This window comes from Pistacia vera, unplaced genomic scaffold (assembly GCF_008641045.1).
Source record: "Pistacia vera cultivar Batoury unplaced genomic scaffold, PisVer_v2 Contig62, whole genome shotgun sequence".
NCBI lineage: Eukaryota > Viridiplantae > Streptophyta > Magnoliopsida > Sapindales > Anacardiaceae > Pistacia > Pistacia vera.
The window spans coordinates 402914-422947 of NW_022196468.1; the positions used below are offsets into that span (position 1 = coordinate 402914).

At 34.2% G+C, this 20034-nt stretch overlaps 2 protein-coding genes across 4 annotated transcripts; both read right to left on the bottom strand.

Moving 5' to 3' along the window:
* Positions 1-2129: 2129 nt before the first annotated feature.
* Positions 2130-4288, bottom strand: LOC116110911. 3 transcript variants are annotated; one of them, XM_031397129.1, is made up of 5 exons: positions 4173-4288; positions 3751-3922; positions 3084-3702; positions 2373-2511; positions 2130-2234 (listed from the first exon to the last, which is right to left on the bottom strand). In XM_031397129.1, exons 3-5 carry the CDS (start codon positions 3601-3603, stop codon positions 2174-2176), a joined length of 720 nt encoding a protein of 239 aa, XP_031252989.1. In that variant the 5' UTR covers positions 3604-3702; positions 3751-3922; positions 4173-4288; the 3' UTR covers positions 2130-2173. The 3 variants fall into 3 exon arrangements, with proteins under 3 accessions (XP_031252989.1, XP_031252990.1, XP_031252988.1); XM_031397130.1 differs by lacking the exon at positions 4173-4288 and having other exon boundaries at positions 2373-2508; positions 3751-3948; XM_031397128.1 differs by lacking the exon at positions 4173-4288 and having other exon boundaries at positions 3751-3948.
* A 5737-nt stretch (positions 4289-10025) lies between these two features.
* Positions 10026-13999, bottom strand: LOC116110893 (galactokinase-like). Its single transcript, XM_031397105.1, has 13 exons — positions 13661-13999; positions 13368-13552; positions 13238-13284; positions 12836-12930; positions 12622-12704; positions 12418-12486; positions 12049-12234; positions 11537-11671; positions 11232-11366; positions 11075-11145; positions 10624-10701; positions 10377-10518; positions 10026-10293 (listed from the first exon to the last, which is right to left on the bottom strand). Exons 1-13 carry the CDS (start codon positions 13917-13919, stop codon positions 10150-10152), a joined length of 1629 nt encoding a protein of 542 aa, XP_031252965.1. The 5' UTR covers positions 13920-13999; the 3' UTR covers positions 10026-10149.
* Positions 14000-20034: the final 6035 nt, after the last annotated feature.

Genomic DNA, 20034 nt, shown 5'->3' on the forward strand with positions numbered 1-20034 from the left:
CTTGTACTTTTTGAGTTTAAAAGGTTACAATGAAAAGTAGCTCATAATCCAATCTTAAAAACTCTCTCTCATAACTTCTACAACTCTCAGTTTTTTTGCATATAGTAATTGCCTTATAACCATAGAATGAAGATCCTGATTCTCTTTCTATTTCATGCCCTTTTGAGCCACTCATCACATGGAACTGGGCCTAATCTGGTTTATGTGGTGGTAAGAAACAGACCAAAACCAGCTTGTAGAAGCCTCTAGATTAAGGGTTTATTTTTTAAAATTTTTGTTCTTGGTGCGTATAGTTTTGGAATGATGTATGTACTATGTTTCATATTTTAATTATACTTTCCTGTATCTGCAAATATTTTTCAGTGAGAAAAAATGGAAGAAAAAACTAAATCAAATTATTTATTCGTGTATAAGAGTTTACAAAATTTTATCTTTTAGTAATAAAAAACAATATTTCAAATTTGAAATTATTTATTCTTCTAAATTTGATTATTGTAACGTGTTTGTGCTTTTCCCTTAAAAGAAATCTAGTAACTTAGCTCATGTGAATGCATGTGCTAGCTCAGGCTCAACCGCAGAATTAAAAGGATCTTCACTGCAGGTGTTTAAACAGCTGCATTGGAAGGTTCTATGGTTCGACCAAGGTCCTCTGAAAGAGTGTCGTCACGTGCCATTTATCTCTTTTTGATAGGCTGAACGACTTACGCATACCCAAAATTTGTCAAAACGACAAGTTGATACCCAAAAAGTTTTGAAACGACAAATAAATAACTTTCGTCATGTTCTGTTAGTGATTTTCGTTTGATAATAGTGAAAAGACTAAAATACTCTTGAAAGTTTAAAATTTTAGTTTTTTATAAATTTAAAAATTTCTAAAAAACCCTCTAAGTTTGCTAATTTGACTAAATACTGCAATATATAAAATTTTTATAAAATAACAAAAACACCCCAGCCACCTGCAGTGCCAGATTCCGGCCACCACGGCCAGAATTTAGCCGAGAAATTGCGTTACGTCACAGACCCATCGGATTTGTGTCATAACGCGTAGATCTGGCATTTTCCGGCAAGATCTGTGACTGATTTGGCTGGAAAAGGCCAGATCTACAGCCAGATCTGGCCTTCGAGGCCAGAATCTTGCCGAAAAATTGTGTTACGACACAAACCCATCGGATCTGTGTCGTAACACGTCGATCTGGCATTTTCCTGCCAGATCCGTGGAGGATCTGGACCGAAAAGACCAGATCTGGCCGTAGAGGCCGAAAAAGGCCAGATCGACGCGTTACGATATAGATCCATCGGATCTGTGTTGTAACACAATTTTCCGACCAGATTCTGACGGTGGTGGCCGAAATTTAGCACTGCAGGTGACGGGGGTATTTTTGTTATTTTATAAAAATTTTATATATTGGAGTATTTAGTCAAATTAGCAAACCTAGGAGGTTTTTTAGAAATTTTTAAATTTATAAAAAACTAAAATATTAAACTTGGAAGGGCATTTTAGTCTTTTCACTATTATCAAACGAAAACCACAAACAGAACATGACGGAAGGTACTTATTTGTCATTTCAAAACCTTTTAGGTACCAACTTGTCGTTTTAACGTTCTCCCCTTTTTTATATCCAAATTCCAACCCACCAAAAACAAAGACCAACACTAAAGCATGGACAATACTCATATTCACAGGATCATGTTTTGCAGACAAATTATTATTATTATTATTCTCATTGACATCAAATATTTTCATTTACAAAGAAGGCATACTTATTTTCTTATATCCTCAGCATTCCCATGTTTTCAAGTAAACATAAAACACCAAGATAGTTGCAAAGTAATAATCAAATTGGCCTCCATCTAAACTCTGAGTTTCTCAAGTACTCCTATGGACATAATCACCAACACAACATGTCTCTTTACATTAGTTGCCCAGGAGGCAACTAATAGGACATATGTGGTGTGGCCTAATGAACAAAACGAAATGACCCAGTTAAATTTTATATGGTAAATTTAACTCATCCCCCATTTTAGATTAATTACCCGGCAAAATTTCCAACTTCAGAGGTCCATGTGTATCGAAAGTGCAAGTGTAATGGCTTGCAAGAGAACTGCAGGAACTACAAGTGAGTTTATGTATAGCCTTGAAGACAACTCTATGATGCTCCGTGATATTCCAATTTCATCCAGCAGCTATATTTATGCTTTGATGTGGATCTGAAACCGCAACCTGCTCCACCAAACTGCAATTTCAAAAAAAATGGGAGTTTGGTTTTATTAGATTGCTCTGATGTTGTTTTCATTCATTTTCAGAACTTACGGACCATAGGAGGGAAAGGTGCATAGTATAACTTTCATAGCCAAAATCAACAGTAACTTACTTGGGAAATCCAGGTCCATTAGCATTACTTGGAGCTGGGTTTCCAGTGAAGTGAACAGAAATTAAACCACCCTCTGTTGATCCTGTTGAGATGGGAGATTCCTCAAAGTTTACCTTTGTAGCCCCGGATGACAATCCTGCTAAGGAAAATTCAAGAAAAGAAGAACAAGAAGTTACAAGGCTTGAATAAAACAAAGATAAAGTTCACTATATGATTCTCAAGACCAATAGAATTCTTCAAAAACAATACGATAAGTGTTAATTATACCAAAAGGCACCATGAAATTATACTGAATTATATATCCTGTTAAATGAAATCTTCCTTCCAAAACTAATTTACCTTGGAAGAAAATTGTATTGGTACTAATCCCGTTCCTACTAGGGGTTAAAAACACATGGAAAGAAAAAGTAGGTCTTTTAAATCATTCAAAGACTAGTTTTCTTCTTACCTCTCAGATGATGAGCATAAAACACCAAAAGGGACTAGGTGAATATTGAGCAAACTAGAGGAAGAAAAAAGTGGGGAAAAGATCATCCACGAAAGTAAAACATGAATCAGACCCTTCGCCAAAATTTCAAAATTTGTTGAAAACTAAAGAGAGCATGGAACCCAATTCTTAGGTTAAGTCATTATGGGAACAAACACTAAACAGTTATGCAATTCTCAATTTCACATAAGTCAAACTCAAATTCATTAAAAAAAAAATGTTACCTTGAAAGATAATCACAAGACAAAAGAGAACAGTGAACACCATGGCTAATATGTTGCTATTTGGTGACGACTGTTTTGCAGCTTTCATCTTCTTCAAAGCTTTCATTCTCTCAATCCTTGCACGTTTCAACATGGCAATTTCAGTAATCTCTTTGATGAGCTTCAGGTCAGCAGAATCCAGTGATGGACCTCTTGGTGGTTTGGGAGGTTTTGGGGCCTTCTTATTGCTCGACTTTTTTCGTTTCTCCTTCACCACTTTCTTCCCCTCATCATCTTTACTCGCCCCCTTCAGATTCTCCACCGAAACCCCATCAATACTTGACACATTGCTACATAAACTCGCCTTATCTTCAACTTTCACTGATCCGTCCATAAACCGACTACATACTTTGGCAAGCAACATCTTTACCTGTTTTTTAACACCAGATATAGTGTCTTCCCTTGAACCATCTTCACTAACCACACACCCACTTTCAAGATCAATTAAATATTTTTTCTCTACTGGAACAACATGATCCATTGCAACCGTACAAGCTTAACCTGATTTTACCTTCTCACACACAAAATAATCAAAGCCCCAAATTTTTTAAAATCCCACCAAAAGTTCAATCTTTGTAGCCAACCCACATAAACACGATAGCTGTTTTACACAATACAACACCATTTATAGCCAAAAGGCCCCAGTCACCATATCCAGCTCAAGAAGCAATAGTATCTTTCCGGTTTTCAACTCACAAATAGGACTTTAAATATCATTAAAAAATCAGCAATTTAACTTCGTCTACACGCCTATGCCACCTTTACAGCGATAAATTAACCTCTCTCTCAAAGTCAATCTCCTGAAAACAATTCCAAAAATGAACAAAACCCTGCATTTTTCAATACAACAGGGAAAAAAAATCAATCACAGCAAGAACATCGAAAGACTTTCAAAAAAAATAAAAAAAATAAATACAATGTGGCTTCAAGCTTGATGAAAAATATGAACCTTGAAAACAAAGCACGGAACAAGTCTTGATTTTCGACCCGTATCAAAAGCAAAACGCAAACCAATCAAATTGAAATCCGCAAAATGCAAGCAAATAATACCTTAAAAAAGAAGCAAAGAAATCCCCAGATCCGACGCAAAGTAGTGCACAAAACAAAACACGGAAGTAGAGTGAGTGATGAAAAGGATAGCTCTGAGTTTTGGTTTATAAGGAGAGAGAAAGAAAGAGTCAGAAGGAGCGAGTTATAAGGAGAAGACACGAGGAGTATTAAGAGTAAATTAAATTAATTAATTATGATTTTTGATTAATTTACGCGTTGTCGTTTGAGTTTGGCGCAGATTTGAATGTGGGGCAGTGAAGGAATCGCCACCGACACCTTGGGAATTAAATTTGTTGCTCTGACTAATTTTTTTTTTTCTTAATTTTATAATTAACTAATATTTTTTTACATTTAAATTAATGATTTAGTAATATTATTCATACAATATTCTCGTACAATATTATGTGATAAAAGATAATTAGATAAAAATTTAATTTTAATTTAAAATCAACCTATATTTTTTGTAATATTATTCTTAATGATTTATAGAGTCGTTGAATTTGATAAGATTAATGTTTCTCCCTGTTTCTTAATATTTACATCGTTAAAGGTTATTATTTTTTTATTTTCTAAAAATGGTCGGAAAGTGGGGTTTGAGTTTCTTTTCTATATTTTCATTCGGCTCTACCAAAATGAGTTTCTATGGCATTATCAGTGCGAAAAATTTTAATATTGTAAGATAATTGAGTTTGAGACATTATAGTAAAATCAGAATAAATACCCTTCAAATTATATTAATTTTAATTTTTAAAAAAAGGCAAAAATATATTTTATCATTAAACTTAGTGGTAATGTCACTTTCCTATGAGTTTAAATGGGGCACTCAATATTAAATTTTGATTGCAATATGTGGAACTTTCAATCGTGAAACACATGGAAACATTAAAATAAATGTAACTTTTTTATTATTTTTGAAAATAAATTCACCGGAGATGTCTTCGGGTGTAGAATTTGCTTTTGGCCGTATTGAACAATTATATGGTAGACTTCGAAAGTGTTTGTCTAAGTTTATAAGCTAATCAAACTAGTTTATAAGCTCTAAAATTAAGTTGACGTGTTTATTTATAACTTTTTTGAACTTATAAGTTGAGTTTATAAGCCAAAAAAAAAAAGTTTGGGGGGGAGGAGGAGGAGATACTTTTTTTTTTCTTATAAGCACTCTGCTTATAAGCTAGTTTGACCAAATATATTACCATATTATCCTTGTTTAATTTTAAAATTTTATAGTATACCATTGTTTAATGTAGTACCCTTTTTAGGTATTTTATAATAAAATGTACTTATAAGCCACATTTTACTAAACACGTCAACTACTTATCAGTCACTTATAAGTACTTTAACCAAACACGTAATTGCTTAAAATTGTAAATGCTTATAAGCTAAAATTAGTTTATAAGCACTTGTTGCTTATAAGCTAATTTTCATAGGCTCAGACAATCACTCCTTTTGTCAAGAAAGAGATGAAAAATACAAACACAAAAGAAATCAAAAAGGGTGAGGGAGCCGAGCAACCATATATTATCATTTCATAATTTATATAACAATAAGAAAGAAAAAAAATAGTTCAATTCAAGTAGGATCGGATTGGGGATGAGGCGTCCCTCTAGAAGAAAATTGTGTTTTTATCAAAAAAAAAAAAAAAAAAAACGGATTTCATATCTAAATTCTGAAATTTGAGCAGAAAAAACCATTGTTTTAAAACCCGGACCAGAGAGTAACCCGTTTTGCTGCTTGGGTCACGGGTCAACCAGTTGGATCGATGACATCAGCGATAATTTTATTTTTAAAAATTACATATTAATCCCTTAAATTTTAATATATTACAAAAATTCTTCTAAAAAGTTTAAATTAGTCTCTAAAATTTTTATTTATTTAAAAAATGTCTCCAAAAAATTACTAATTAATCCTTAAACTATTGAAATATCTCTAAAATACCCTTATAAAATTATAATTAACCCTTATAATTTTGAAATATTATAAAAATCTTTCTAAGACTTGAATCGGACCAGAGAAGCTGTCGGGTCTCAATCAGACTGGTCGGTCTGGTCTGGATTTTAAAACAGAGGAAAAAACACGTGTATGCGGGTAGGCCCTCAAAATCTCACTATTCTTATACATTTTGAACCCATTATTAATACATCATATCTAAATTTAAGTGAGAGCATTTAATGCTCTTTTGGTGGGGTTCTCTTGCTCTAAATAATTCAATTTCTGTCTCATGGATTGTCTCACCAATTTTGTTAAAACATTTCATATTTTTTTTCAATTTATGATTTCTAGGTTCTACAGATCTCGACCCTTTATCTAAATAGAAGCCATTAAAGCGAAAGATGTTAATATAAAACTAATAAGAGAATTGATACAAATTAGACCCAAAACAAATACATATTTTTTTAATTAAGATGTTCGGACCAATTTACGTTTACCTTTACTAATCTTGAAGAAAAACTACTCCACAGCAACCCATCGTTGCGACTCTTCAACTAAAACATAGGCAAAATTACTATTTTTGTGCCCAACGGAAATTTGAACCTGAAATTGTAGGTGAAAGTTATGCATAACTTTCTTGATTCGCCCTTGTCGTTGGGCTACCATGGGTGGGTAATATTGTCTCTTTAATTGAGCTTGAATTCTTAAATTGTTGTAATTTAATTTTTTATTTTTTGAATGAAGTTATTTATTAGAGAGAGAAGTAAAACATTTAGTGGATGCACTTGGTACTTATTATGAAATGTCATTGTTTGCAAAATCTTTGAAGACCCAAATAGACTGACACGAAGATGGTAACATAGTATTGTGGGACCTAAGCTTTACATTATTTCAGGAACTTGGTTTTTCCTCTTCAAAATTCATCGTATATTATAATATAAAAATTTGAAAAATAAATAACTATGGTCCGTTTGATTAATTATTTTTGCACTATCATATCCCTATCTTACCCAAAATATACATTTGTTCCATATTCTTAAAATCCTATTTTATTTTATTCAATTATTTTAAACCCTCTAAGTTTGTTAATTTAACTAAACATACAAAAAAAAGTTTAGAAATTGACAAAAACACCCTCACCCACCCATATTTTCCAGATTCCGGCCACCACCGTCAGAAGGTAGTTGGAATCTGGTATAATGACGCACTACCGGCTAGATCTGGTCGATAGTGCGCCAATCTATCATTTTTCGGCCAGATCCACGGTGGATCTGGCCGGAAAAAACCAGATCTTTGGTCGTAGCTGATTGTCAACGACAACCATATCTTTGATGGTTGTTGGCGACCAAACATGGCCAGATCTGGCTTTTTCCAGCTAGATCTACAATGAATTTGGCTAGAAAATGTCATCTTGACGCACGAATGACTAGATTCAGTTGGTTGTGCGCCAATACGGTGACTCTGACCATCATCCGATGGTGGTGGTCGGTTGTCGGTATTTAATGGATGAGTGAGAGTGTTTTTGTAATTTTCAATGCTTTTATTATAGGAGTGTTTAATAACTTAACAAACTTAAGGAGGTATTTTTATTAATTTTTAAATTCTAACCCGTTATTCTCATTTAACTCTTACTTTTTCGAAAATATTATCCAAAATACTAAAACAATCTAACAAATTTTTAATTGACAAAAAAGTAGAGATGATAAAAGAAGCATGGTCTACCACGTGGGATTATCTACATAGTGATGTGAGAGTATCCTTGTGATGGTGCATCATGCATGTACCATCAAAGTCTAGTACCATCTTTATTTAATTGTGTGGGGCTAGAGTGTCAACGATGGTCGTTTTTTTGACGATTGTTGACGAGCAAACATGGTTAGATCTGAGTTTTTCTAACTAGATTCACGGTGAATTTAGTTAGAAAAGACTATCTCGATGCACAAACGACCAAATCCAATTGGTCGTGTGTTGATACAACGACTCTGACTACCCTCCGACGGTGGTAGTCGGCTGTCGGTATTTAATAGGTGGATGGGAGAGTTTTTATAATTTTTAATAGTTTTATTATAAGGGTATTTAATAAATTAACAAATTTAAGAAAATATTTTTATTAATTTTTAAATCCTAATCTGTTATTCCAATCTAACTCTTATTTTTTCGAAAATATTACCTAAAATACTAAAACAAACTAACGGGTTTTTAATTGACAAAAAAATTGAGATAATAAAAGATGCATGGTCTACCACGTGGGATTATCTACATAGTAATGTGAGAGTATCCTTGTGATGGTGCATCATGCATCAAAATCTAGTACCATCTTGATTTAATTGCGTAGGGCTGGGGTGTCAACTGTCAAGGTCGATCTGGTTGCACACGGCCGAACAAATGGCGTAATACTGTAGCACAAATAATATATATATATATATATATATATTTTTTTTTTAATTTTGCTTTTTTTTTTTAATTTTGTTAAGTTAATTTGATTATTAAATTTTATACCAAAAATCACACCAAATTTGAGTATTTGTATTTAATTTAATTTGATTATTATTTATAAAATGATATAATTTAAAAAATGATGAAAAATTAAAAATAGAACTTTATTCAATGCAAATATTAAACTACAATAACTAAAAATAAAAATTAACACTAATTTAAAAACAATAAAATTAAAAGAAAATACAAAATAAACTCAAATTACAATTTAGTATTCTGGTAGATTAGTTCCAGATCCAGTAAGATCATCAAAATATTGAAAAGAACTAGAGTTATCTTGAGATCTTTGAACTAGAGTTATTTTATATTAGATGTAATGTTTTTCTATATTAAATGTAATATTTATTTGATTAAATAAATGCTTAATTTTATTAAATTAGTATAATTTTTAAAATAATTATTATTTAATAAAAATATCATTCCTAATATTTAAAAAATATATACAAAAATAATGAGTGAAATAGATTAATTGTTGATTATTATAATAAAAGAAAAAAAAGAATATTCTAAGGAATATTTTTTTTGGTGTAATATTTGGTGTTGTGGATTGGAGATGGAATAGTGTTTTGCACCAAAATTTGCACCAAATTGGTGCAATAGGTTGGAGATGGTCTGAGGTGTTCTAAAACCATTACTTGCCAGATTTTTTATGGATTGGTTTTGACCGGTTTAAAAACCCCCCAAAACCGGTGTAGTGCATTTTTGAAGGGTTTATAAAACACTCCAAACTAGTTTAAAAATTTTATCTCAAAAAAACCCATTTCCACTATTATTTTTCTGAACAGTTCTCTTTCAGAGTTTGCTATTCTTGAATATGAATTGGGTTATTCAATGGAAAACCCGAACTCATTCATAATGTGGGAAGCTCAATTTGGCTTCTTTTGCATATATTTTCAGCAAATCTAGTTGTTGAGTGGAAGTCAAATTACCAAGTATGCTAATAGTGCCAGCATACCCAATGTTATCAACTAAATTACATATTTTATTGAGAACATACAAATAAATTAAATAATATACAATGAAAGAACTTATAAATAAATTAAACTTGGAAGGAACTTTGATACTAAGTATTGGTAATTGAAAAAAAAAAAGTCTCATGTACTGGTTGAAGTTGAGACATTTTTATGGGCATATATATAAATTTATTATTTTAAAAAACTGTTAAAACCGCTGAAAAATAAACTCCCAAACACAGGTTGGATGTTTTAAAAACCGCTTCTAAAAATCTCTCAAAACCACTACGATAGTTTACCCTTAAAACCGTTACGATGGTTTACCGCTACCATAAAACTCTCAAGTAGACCCTTAATCACCGAACAAAAGTTTTTATTTATCTGAGTTAAAATCTTGTTTTTCTTATTTAAAAATGGCAATTTCACATGGCTTAAAACTTAAACTACACAGTAACATTAGTGCAAAGTACAAATCTCCGAGAATAAAAATTATACAGAGCTTTATTATAATATACCATTTAAAAAGTAAAAAACTAAGGACTCACGCAGTACATAACAATGTAGAGATTACATGGGGATTAATAAACAAGCTTAAAAAATCAGGCTTGTTTGGAATGATTTGCGGAAGAAGACTGAAGTTTGATAATAGCAGCACCGCTTGATGGCTTCGAAGCAAAAACATAAAGCCCAAGATCATTCTTGCTAATCACACCCTTGATGATTCTTGCCTGGTAGAAATTTTCCTGATATATATAAATCCAGTGTTAGATTTGTCCTTTGAAAAAAAGGATTGTAAACAGAGAAATTCAGTCAAATATTGGAGTACCTTCAAATTGAGGATGAACTGTGGAACAATGCCCTCTTTCACCAAAGCAACCGCACAACCACCCCATCCGGCCCCTGTCAGCCTTGCCCCTAGAGCGCCATTATCACGGCACACTTTTACCAGTTCTTCCAACTCTGGGCAGCTGGTAACAGATTAAGGGAAAAGATAAAAGTGAATATAATGTTTATAGAATATTGGAAGGCTAACAGAGCTGATATATGCTAGGAAGATAGATGCTATTGTGTACCTGCACTCATATAGAACACTACAACTGTGGTGGCTGTCATTCATAAGGTCACCAAGCTTCTTCAGCTTGTCTTCCTCACTGCAAAAATAATACTTCAAAAGTCATAATTTGACAAACTAGGGCTTAGATCCTACAAATCCCATCGAAAGACATGCAAGGAGCTGAAAAAAGAAATTCAATCTTTGTCGCCAGATATGACTAGTTTGTAAGTTGTACAAAAGCAGAGGTAATTATGAGTTTCCTTTGTAAAGGAACTAGAATCTTATAAATCAAACAGCTAACATAAAAAAAAAAATTATAAATAAAGAGCTAATATATAAAAAATAAATAAATAAATAAAAAAAAGGTTGAAGATGTTAAACTTTTTACATTTGATAAACAGTCCCTAAAATATATGCCAAAAATTCATAGATGATACAAAGAATAACTAATATCTAATGATAAAACTCACCTTAAATTTGAGGATACAGTGTCCTTGAAAGCATACACCCTCTTGGCTTCAGAGTACACATGGGCAGCTCTCTGGGACACAAACAGAACTTTGAGGAAACAAGTGATGATTGAATAAACAGCCAATTCTAAAGGCATTAAATTAATGAAGAAGATACCTGATGTAACTTGAAGTGCTTGGCAGCTTTTAGTACGTCCAAAGAAGTTGGACTATTTGCAAAGACTGATGATAGCTTTTCCCCAATGATCTTTTCAATATCTTCAGCAGTGTATGGTTCCTCATGCAAAAGTTCCTTTAATGAATACAATAGATTATAAGTTGACAACAATCCAAAATCCATAATCACTGTGAAGTTATACAACCCAAAACCAAGATCCAAATACTGTGCAAATAAGGGGATTTCCTAAATTGTTAAGTAGAATAAAAAACACATGAAAACATTAAAATTCAATCAATAAATACCTTAACAGCAAGGACAGGATCAGAAGATCCATGTTTACCAGCATATGCTACACATAATCCCTCAACATCAGAAAGAGTTTTAACTTTAGATACAGCCTCTGTTGGCTTCATTCCCAGCTTTATACCAAGAACGATCTGAAATTCCCAAAAGCAAATTTTGAGCAAAAGACATGACAATGAAAAGTCGATTTGAGGAAATATTATAACAGTCACTGAAATTTTACACCCAAGTGCAAGTTCTAGTTATGATAAATCCTACTTTTAAATTAGAAATCAGGATATACTGTAGAAGTTATTAAAAGAGTCCCATAAAATCTTACCAGAACTTTGATTCTGGAAAATCTATGTTTTCATTTATTTAAACGCCAAAATTTTACACAAGCATATGAGGGAAATAAGAATTTTAAAACCCAAGTCAGGAATACTTGAAGCAAACTAATTATAAGCACTGCTTAAACATACATTGGTACTAACAAGGAAAAGTATTTTACATTCAGGGGTGTAAAACTTACCGCAGCCAATCGACATTCAACAACTCTGTTATTGTAATTTGTAGCGGCAGTAACTGCTTTCTGAGATTCTGCCAAAGAATGGGCTATCACAAAAGTCCCACCAGCGGGAAGTTGTACATCAGTTGCACGAATAGGGTTAAAGTCAATCAGTTCAGCAAACCCAGTTTTGGCCATGATAGAGATTGCCTGCCAATGGAGACAAGATAAGGACCAACGATAAATTTTTTTTTTTTGTGTATTCATAATAATATTAGCCACTAACCGTAAACAAGAAATTCCATCAAATTTAACTCATGGAATAGATGATCCCTGATATTCATTCACAAAATAAGAATGAAATTTGCAATTAAACAGAATATTGTCTCTAACCTGGTCCATCCCACCAGACTGTGTTCCAATATGTCGTTCACATTCACATGTAAGCTGTGCAAGCTCTTTCTGTCAAACAAGGAAAATAAGTTAGAACTCAAAATAGTAATAATCCCACTGGACATATTCTCAAAAAATGCTTTCCGAGAGAGAAATCAGATGCTATAAACTATATTCCTGAAGTGTTTTGGAAGATTGGTATACCTTTGGGAAATTCACACCAAAAGCAGCCATGATGGCAATTGTAGAAGAACAAACAAACGCTGCAGAGCTTGACAGACCAGAACCTAGATTAAAGAAAAGTGTCTCAGACTTGCGAAAAATATGTAACAAAGAAAGTAACTTCATGGTACAATAAGAACAACTAACTAATCAACTTTCATTTAATAAGCCACAGTAAACTTATCCGAAAATTCACCTGTTGGAACTATCCCATCCACAACAATATCAAGTCCAACCGGTGGTTCAACTTTCACTCCTTTAGCTTTCTCATATTCATAATAGCCTTTGTATCTGGACAAAACATGCCATTACAACAAAGATGAGGAAACCAATTTTAAATTTATTTTACATCACCTATTTTATAAATGATTGCTTTTAAAAGAAGTACACCCATAAGTTGCACTAAGAAACCAAAAACAGTTCAAAAACTGAAAATGTCACAAGTCCTTTTAACTTCAATTTTTCACAATACTACAGTTGTTCTATTTTTAATCCTTAAAACTAGATTTGTGAAGTCATTAAATCACATGGAAACCATATGAATAATTTTCTTCTTTTTTTAAAAAAAAAAAAAAAAAAATATGGCAATTTATCTTACGCGCAAATGAAATAATGGCCCCATTTATGGTTCTTCAAATCAATTTCCTGCCAAAAAAGAAACAAAACATATGAGCAGATCATTTTAAAAAAAAGCTCGCTAGCCTCTAAATAAAGCTCTAGTTACTGACCTGATTAGGATCAGCAGGATAAGTACAAATGGTGTACTTATCATCAACATTAGCAATTCGAAGAAGCTTTTGAGCCTCTCTCGACTTGTGTTTTCTTATCGCCACGATTGTGTCTTGGCGAATTGCCATTGGCAACACCGAGTATCCTTCATAGTCAATATGTTCACCAATCAAGTTGACTCTCCCTGCATCATTAGTTAAACATTTTTAATCATTACAAAAGATAATTTCCATTTTTGTTTTCATATTATTTTTTTCTAAGCAACCAATCAGACAGATAAACAATAGTTGACCTGGAGATCGAGCGTAAAGATCAGGCTGATGACCGAAAACTTCAAGAAACTTAGACTTCAATCTATCCAAACGAAGTTGAGCCTCTTCGAGCTGAGATCCCCCTCCGTATACCGGCTCAAGCGACGCGTGAATCGGCACCGATAATTCTTCGTGCGTCGTCGCCGTCTTCTCCACCGCTATTGGTGATTCTTCATGGTGTATCGCTGTCTTCTCCATTGCCACCGTCAATTCTTCCTCGTCTTTCAACAACTGCGCCATTTGAATGCTTTGGTTTTCTTTTATTAACCGTCACAGAAACCGAAGCTACAGTAACCTCTTTATCCTTTATTATTATTTTAACTTGATAGTTTATATAGTGTGTTTTCTTCTGCCTTAATCTTCGGTAGAGGAAGAAGATTTTTTATTTTTCGAATTTGGGATTAGTTAATTTAGATTTTGTGCTAATCTCACGGGTAATCAGTTTACATTGATTAGCTTAAGAACTCCCTTAATTAGGAAATTAACTGTATTAGCGTATGGTTAATTTTTTTTTTAAACAAGGATTAGGATATTACCTTAATCCTAAATAGATAAGAATTAAAATTTAAAGAGGATAATAAAGGGAATGTTTTGTTTTAGTTTAAATGGAAACAAATTTAATTTCTTTTTTAGCAGAAATTTATAAATCCAAACAGAATCATGCATTGCGCGGGCAATATTTATTATACTTATGAGCAAATTACTCTTTCCCACCCAAGGTTTGCCTTAATAACCCTTTCCCATCCCAAAAGTTTCAAAATACCACTTTCACACCTAAAGTTTATATTCTGATAATCATTTTCTCAGCTGACATTTGACGAGTTAATAGAAACTAGAATAAGAGGAGTTTTAAAGAGTTAAGATCAATGGATCGAATGGTGGTGACTGATTGAATATTTACTGTTAGAATCAGTCGAAAATCATTTAACAACAGGAAACCCTAAGTGGTCAGCAATCAGTGGGAAATCAAGTGCAGAAGTGAGAGGGTTTTATAGAGAGGAGACTAACGGTTCAAATGATGATGACGGAGATAATTTTTGTCATCAAAATCAACTTTGGATAATAACAAAATATTAATTTTGGGTGGAAAAGTGAAATTTTGAAACTTCTTCATGGGGAATGACTAAGGCAAACCTTGGGTGGGAAAAAGTTGTTTACTCCTATAATTATTATAGCATTATCAGTGTGACATCATGGGAATTCCACGTATTAAAAGTCAGGAAAAAAGGAATTACCACAAACCAAAAATATGCATTTAATCAGGATTTTAATATAGAAAATAGAAATTATCAAGAATAAATACATTCATTAAAACAATTCCACATATTAAAAGTCCAGAAAAAAAAATTTTGGTTCGGTTAAACAGCTGGATGGGTCCAAAATTCTAGTTGAAGGAAAATGTGGCACGTGTTAGAGGCAAATGGGCAAATGGACAAGACAAATTGATGGCAAAAAAGGAAAAAAAAAAAAAAGAAAAAAAGGTGTGGATGAAAATTAGATGTGGACCATATGGTCACTTGTGTACAAGTAATGTAAGTGGCATTTTCTATATATTATCAGCATAGATTCCATGCCCACTAAAATGTAATGACAAAGCATCTACAAACTTTTGGCGCTTTCACCGATTCCCTTCATTATTGCATACTCGTGTCAGTTGTCACTAGTAGACAGTAGTAGATTCATAAATTCTTATTAGGATGGGCTAAAATAAGATGTAATAGTGTATAATATTTATATTTTATATTTTTAGTTAAAATTGACATAAAAAGAAAAAAAATTACATATAAATATTTTTTTCAAAAAATTTGAGGGTGGGCATGTCAATATACTCTAGATCCGCCCTTAGTTGTCACTCATGTGATCCCAAAAAATTAAAGACGAAAATAAATACTACAATAAATCCAGTAATCTAGTAACCATGTCCGTTTGGTTAGCTATTTAGAATAACATTTTTGAAAAATAGATGGCTTTGTTTGGCTCAAGTTTGGGAATACTACTTTTAGCATTCCCAATAAAGTTAAACAGTAAAATTGCAAAAACTACAATATTATTCGACTTTTTTAAACCCCTTAAATTTGTTAATTTAATTAAATACTCTTAAATATTTTTTTTAGAAATTACAAAAACGCCCCAACAACCCACGTCTACCAGATTCCGGCCACCACTGCCGAAAGATGGTCGGAATCTAGAATAACGGCGCATTACATGTTGAATATGGCCGGTAATGCACCGATCTAGCCTTTTTCGGCCAGATCTAAGGCCAAAGAACGGCCAAATCTTTGGCCGTAGTCAGTCGTCAACGACGGCCAACATATGTTCGTCGTTGACCATCAACGACGACCTACATATGTTCGTCGTTGACCATCAAGGACAACCATATGTTGGCCGTCGTTGATGAGCAAATACGGCCAGATATGGCCGTCAATGGCCAGATCTAGATATAGATCTGGCTTTTTTCGGCCAGATTCACCATGGATCTGGGCGAAAAAGGTCATATCGGTACACAACCGGCAAGATCTAGCCGGTCATGCATTGATATAGCCACTCCAGCCACCCTCCGACGGTGGTGGCTGGCTGTCCATATTTTTGGGGTGGGTTGGGGGTGTTTTTGTTAACTTTTAATGTTTTATTATAGGAGTGTTTAGTAAAAAATAAACATAGGGGGTATTTTTATTAATTTCCAAATCTTACATCATAATACCCGCCCAATTCAACTTTTTTTAACTTTTTTCAAAAACGTAAAAATGTGAACCAAACGAAGCCGATATGATTTTGAAAAGTTTTTAGTACATTTCTGAATAGTGTTTTCTAAAAATATTTTTTAACCCCCTTAGATTTGTTAATTTAACTAAATACCCCTCCACAATAAAAGTTTATAAATTGAGAAAAACATCTCTATCCACCCACATATTGCTGGCAATTGGCCACTACTGTAAGGAGGTGGCCGAAATCAACCATAATGGTGCACGACCGGTTGGATTTGGCTAGTTGTGCGCCGATCTGGCCTTCCGTGGACCCAATCGGAAACGGCCAGATCTATGTCCACAGATTTGGCTGTTGACAGCCAAGATATCTGACCGTCAACAACAGCCATATCTTGGCTGTCGTTGATGGCTAGATTTCTGGCCGTCGTTTGGTTGTCAACAATGACTTAAATATGACCACCATTAACAGCTAGATTTGGCCATTAACGAACAAATCTTTGGTCATAGATCTGGCTTTTTTGGCCATATCCATGGTGGATCTGACCGAAAATGGACAAATTGGCTCACGACTGGCCATATCCAGTCGATCATTATGCTAGCAGTGACTGCCTGACTGGTGGCGGCGATGGCTACTAATGGGTGATAATGGTTTGGATTTGTGAGAGTGTTTTTGTTAATTTTAAAACTTTTATTGACAAAGATAATTGTGAATGTTTTGAGTTGAATAGGATATGATTGAATTTTGAATATTGAAACAAATATGTATTTTGATAGGAGAGGATAGGGTTGGGATAGTGAAACAAATGCAACCAGAATATTCCACGCACCTTAAACCGCTTTTAAAATATAATAAACCAGTTTGATCGATGGTTTACCATTCATGGATGTTGATAAGATCCCTCCATTTAGTAGCACCTTGGAATGACATAGCCCTAAAGTAAAGTGAAGGGCGAGGTTCAAACAAGGAAAGGTTTACGGTGGATAGCTAGGCACCCAGAGACAAGGAAGGGTGTAGTAAGTGACGGAATGCTTTGGGGAGTTGAAAACAAGTGCAGATCCAAATATTTCTAAATAGGTAAACCTTTTGAACTACTACTGAATCTATGGACAGGCAAAAGACAACCTAGTGAACTGAAACATCTTAGTAGCTAGAGGAAAAGAAAGCAAAAGCAATTCCATAATAGCAGTGAGTGAAATGGGAGCAACCTCAACCATAAAAACGAGGTTGTGGGAGAGTAATACAAGTGTTGTGCTGCTAGGTGAAGCGATGGAGTGCTACACTCTAGATTGTGAGAGTCCAATGGCCAAAAGCATCATTAGCTTACGCTCTGACCCTATTCCCAAAAGCTAGCTTGAAGGGGAAGCCTATCCACATAATACACCATAAATAGTCTACCAAATTGACAAGATGGACTAAATACAACTTCTAACATACATTATGACTGTAAAATCATTGTTTTAAAACCCGGCTCGGTCCGACTGATTTAACTGGGACTCGGGAGCTTCACCAGGCTGGGTTAACAATTTCTCTATTCACCCAAAACTCTAGAATTTGGGATGATAATCGACGAACAATTGAAGGTTGGGATGTTGGGGCTTTTGAAGAGAAAGTGCCGATGAGTACAATGGTGGCGACAAAGTTGAATTCTAGTGAGTGAATTGACCGAAAATCGAAAAAAAAAACAGGCGGCAACAACAGTTGGCTTTTGCTGGTGATTGGCGAGGCTAACGGGGGTGGGGTGAGGTGGGTTTTGGTCGAGAGGAAGAGGGAAGTATTTTTTGGGTGATGGGGAGAGTTGTCGACTCTGACATCGGTGAGATCTGGCCTAGAATGTCGACATTAGCGTAGGAGTTCGATTTCAGCCAGATCTTAGGTAGATTTTCTAAAGAATGAGCTCAAGATATGACTGAAATTGCATTTGAAGTGTCACTGGCTGATTTGTATTTAGAATGTGTTTGCTAAATTTCAAACCTATAGGGACTTAACATAATTTTTAAGGGTGTATTTGCTAAATTTTAAAAGTTTTGTCACCCGATTTGATTGGCTGGTCGGTCAAACCGGGATCCAACAACTTTGCTGGGTTTCACCCCGGGTTGGTTATTAAAACAATGTGTAAAACCATTTAAACTAAAATGGAAATTACAAATTTCNTATGATCACAGTTAATAAAACCATTTTTCAGTTTAATTTCCATATTTCAATCAGTGTTGTATATATTCTGAATTTCTTGTTGACCCTTGTTAGGGCCAAAAATCGTCTTAGGCTTGACGAGGCCTAATAACGAAATAAACATGTCACGAGCCTCACGGCGCAGGGCCTTAACCCAATCCCGATTGGGCCTACGCTTAAAATCACCTTGCGAACTACCCATTCTATGAGTTGGGCTATCCTATAAGTTAAGCTAAACTGAGTTTCAGTCTATTAGCCTACAACAGTCTATAAATAGAAAATCAGAATCCTATTCTATTTCCTCTTCTACTAAGATTCCAAATCAAGATTCCAAATCTTACTCAAACTATCAAACTTGATCTGATAAGGTCAAGAAATCATATCTCTTTCACGATAGGGATTATCTCCCAAAATAGTTCTTAGTGTTATACTAAGATTCCAAATCTTATTTAAACTATTAAACTTAATCTGATAAGATCAAGAAACCATGTCTCTTTCATGATAGAGATTATCTCTCAAAATAAGACTTAGTGTCCTACTAAGATTCCAAATCTTATTTAAACTATTAAACTTAATCTGATAAGGTGAAAAAATCATATTTCTTTCTTGATAGGGATTATCTCCCAAAAAAGAGGACTCAATGTCCTACTAGGATTCCAACCCCTTGGGTTCACTATGAAAACCAGAGGCTTGCCCTCTCATTAAGCATGCAATCTCCCATAGTCAATCTACACTACTCAAAACCATCTATTTGCTCCTAAGTTCTTGCTCCCAAGAACCTGATGCCTCCGCCGTAGTCCTAGCCTCCGACAAGACTCTTGGTAATTCTTCATCTCCTTAATTCTTATCAAATAATCTATTTCAGCCTCGCTGACTTGAGCGTCAGAGTGCCTACGGCAAACACCACCCTGTTGTTTTCCGGAAGCTTCACACTTGCTCTTTCATGTGTGCAGGTCTAGCGGATTATCAGTGGCCTCAACCTCACGGGATCAGACCCTATTTTCATGACGGTAGATTTTTTGCATCTACAACCCTCAATTATTTTTGTCCTCGAAAGTGCTGGAAATGTCTGGTGTCCAATTCCTGGAATTTTTCAAATATGTATTTCACTTCATCCTGGAATATCTGTTATGTAAAAGCCTTACTCACCAATCAATTTAACTTCAGTTTTTGTGGGCACTGGATCCTGTGGTTGCGGATCGGTTCAAAGTACGCATTGAGTACAGTTGTATACTGAGAGTGCAATTCTCTATATATTTAAAACCCAAACCAGAACATGTATATTATAAAATCAGGTTTCAATAGCTTTGAGATTTCAGTGGGACTATACTTGCCCAGAGCCTCTGCTAGCACAGCCAAGAAAGCGATGGGTTTTTTGTCCCTACGGGAATGGAGCGACAAAAGTTTTAAGAATTCATGAGAAGGTCACGACGAGACGAGCTGTTTATCATTACGATAGGTGTCAAGTGAAATTGCAGTG

Excerpts from the sequence above, each read along its gene's own strand:
- LOC116110911 (XM_031397129.1), bottom strand. The coding sequence starts at position 3,603 with ATGGATCATGTTGTTCCAGTAGAGAAAAAATATTTAATTGATCTTGAA. Across the intron at positions 2,512-3,083 it reads TCTTGTGATTATCTTTCAAG|CAGGATTGTCATCCGGGGCT; the intron begins GTAACATTTTTT and ends AATTTTCCTTAG. Across the intron at positions 2,235-2,372 it reads AATGGACCTGGATTTCCCAA|TTTGGTGGAGCAGGTTGCGG; the intron begins GTAAGTTACTGT and ends TTGAAATTGCAG.
- LOC116110893 (XM_031397105.1), bottom strand. The coding sequence starts at position 13,919 with ATGGCGCAGTTGTTGAAAGACGAGGAAGAATTGACGGTGGCAATGGAG. Across the intron at positions 13,285-13,367 it reads ATCCTGCTGATCCTAATCAG|GAAATTGATTTGAAGAACCA; the intron begins GTCAGTAACTAG and ends CTTTTTTGGCAG. Across the intron at positions 11,672-12,048 it reads TTGAATGTCGATTGGCTGCG|ATCGTTCTTGGTATAAAGCT; the intron begins GTAAGTTTTACA and ends TGGGAATTTCAG.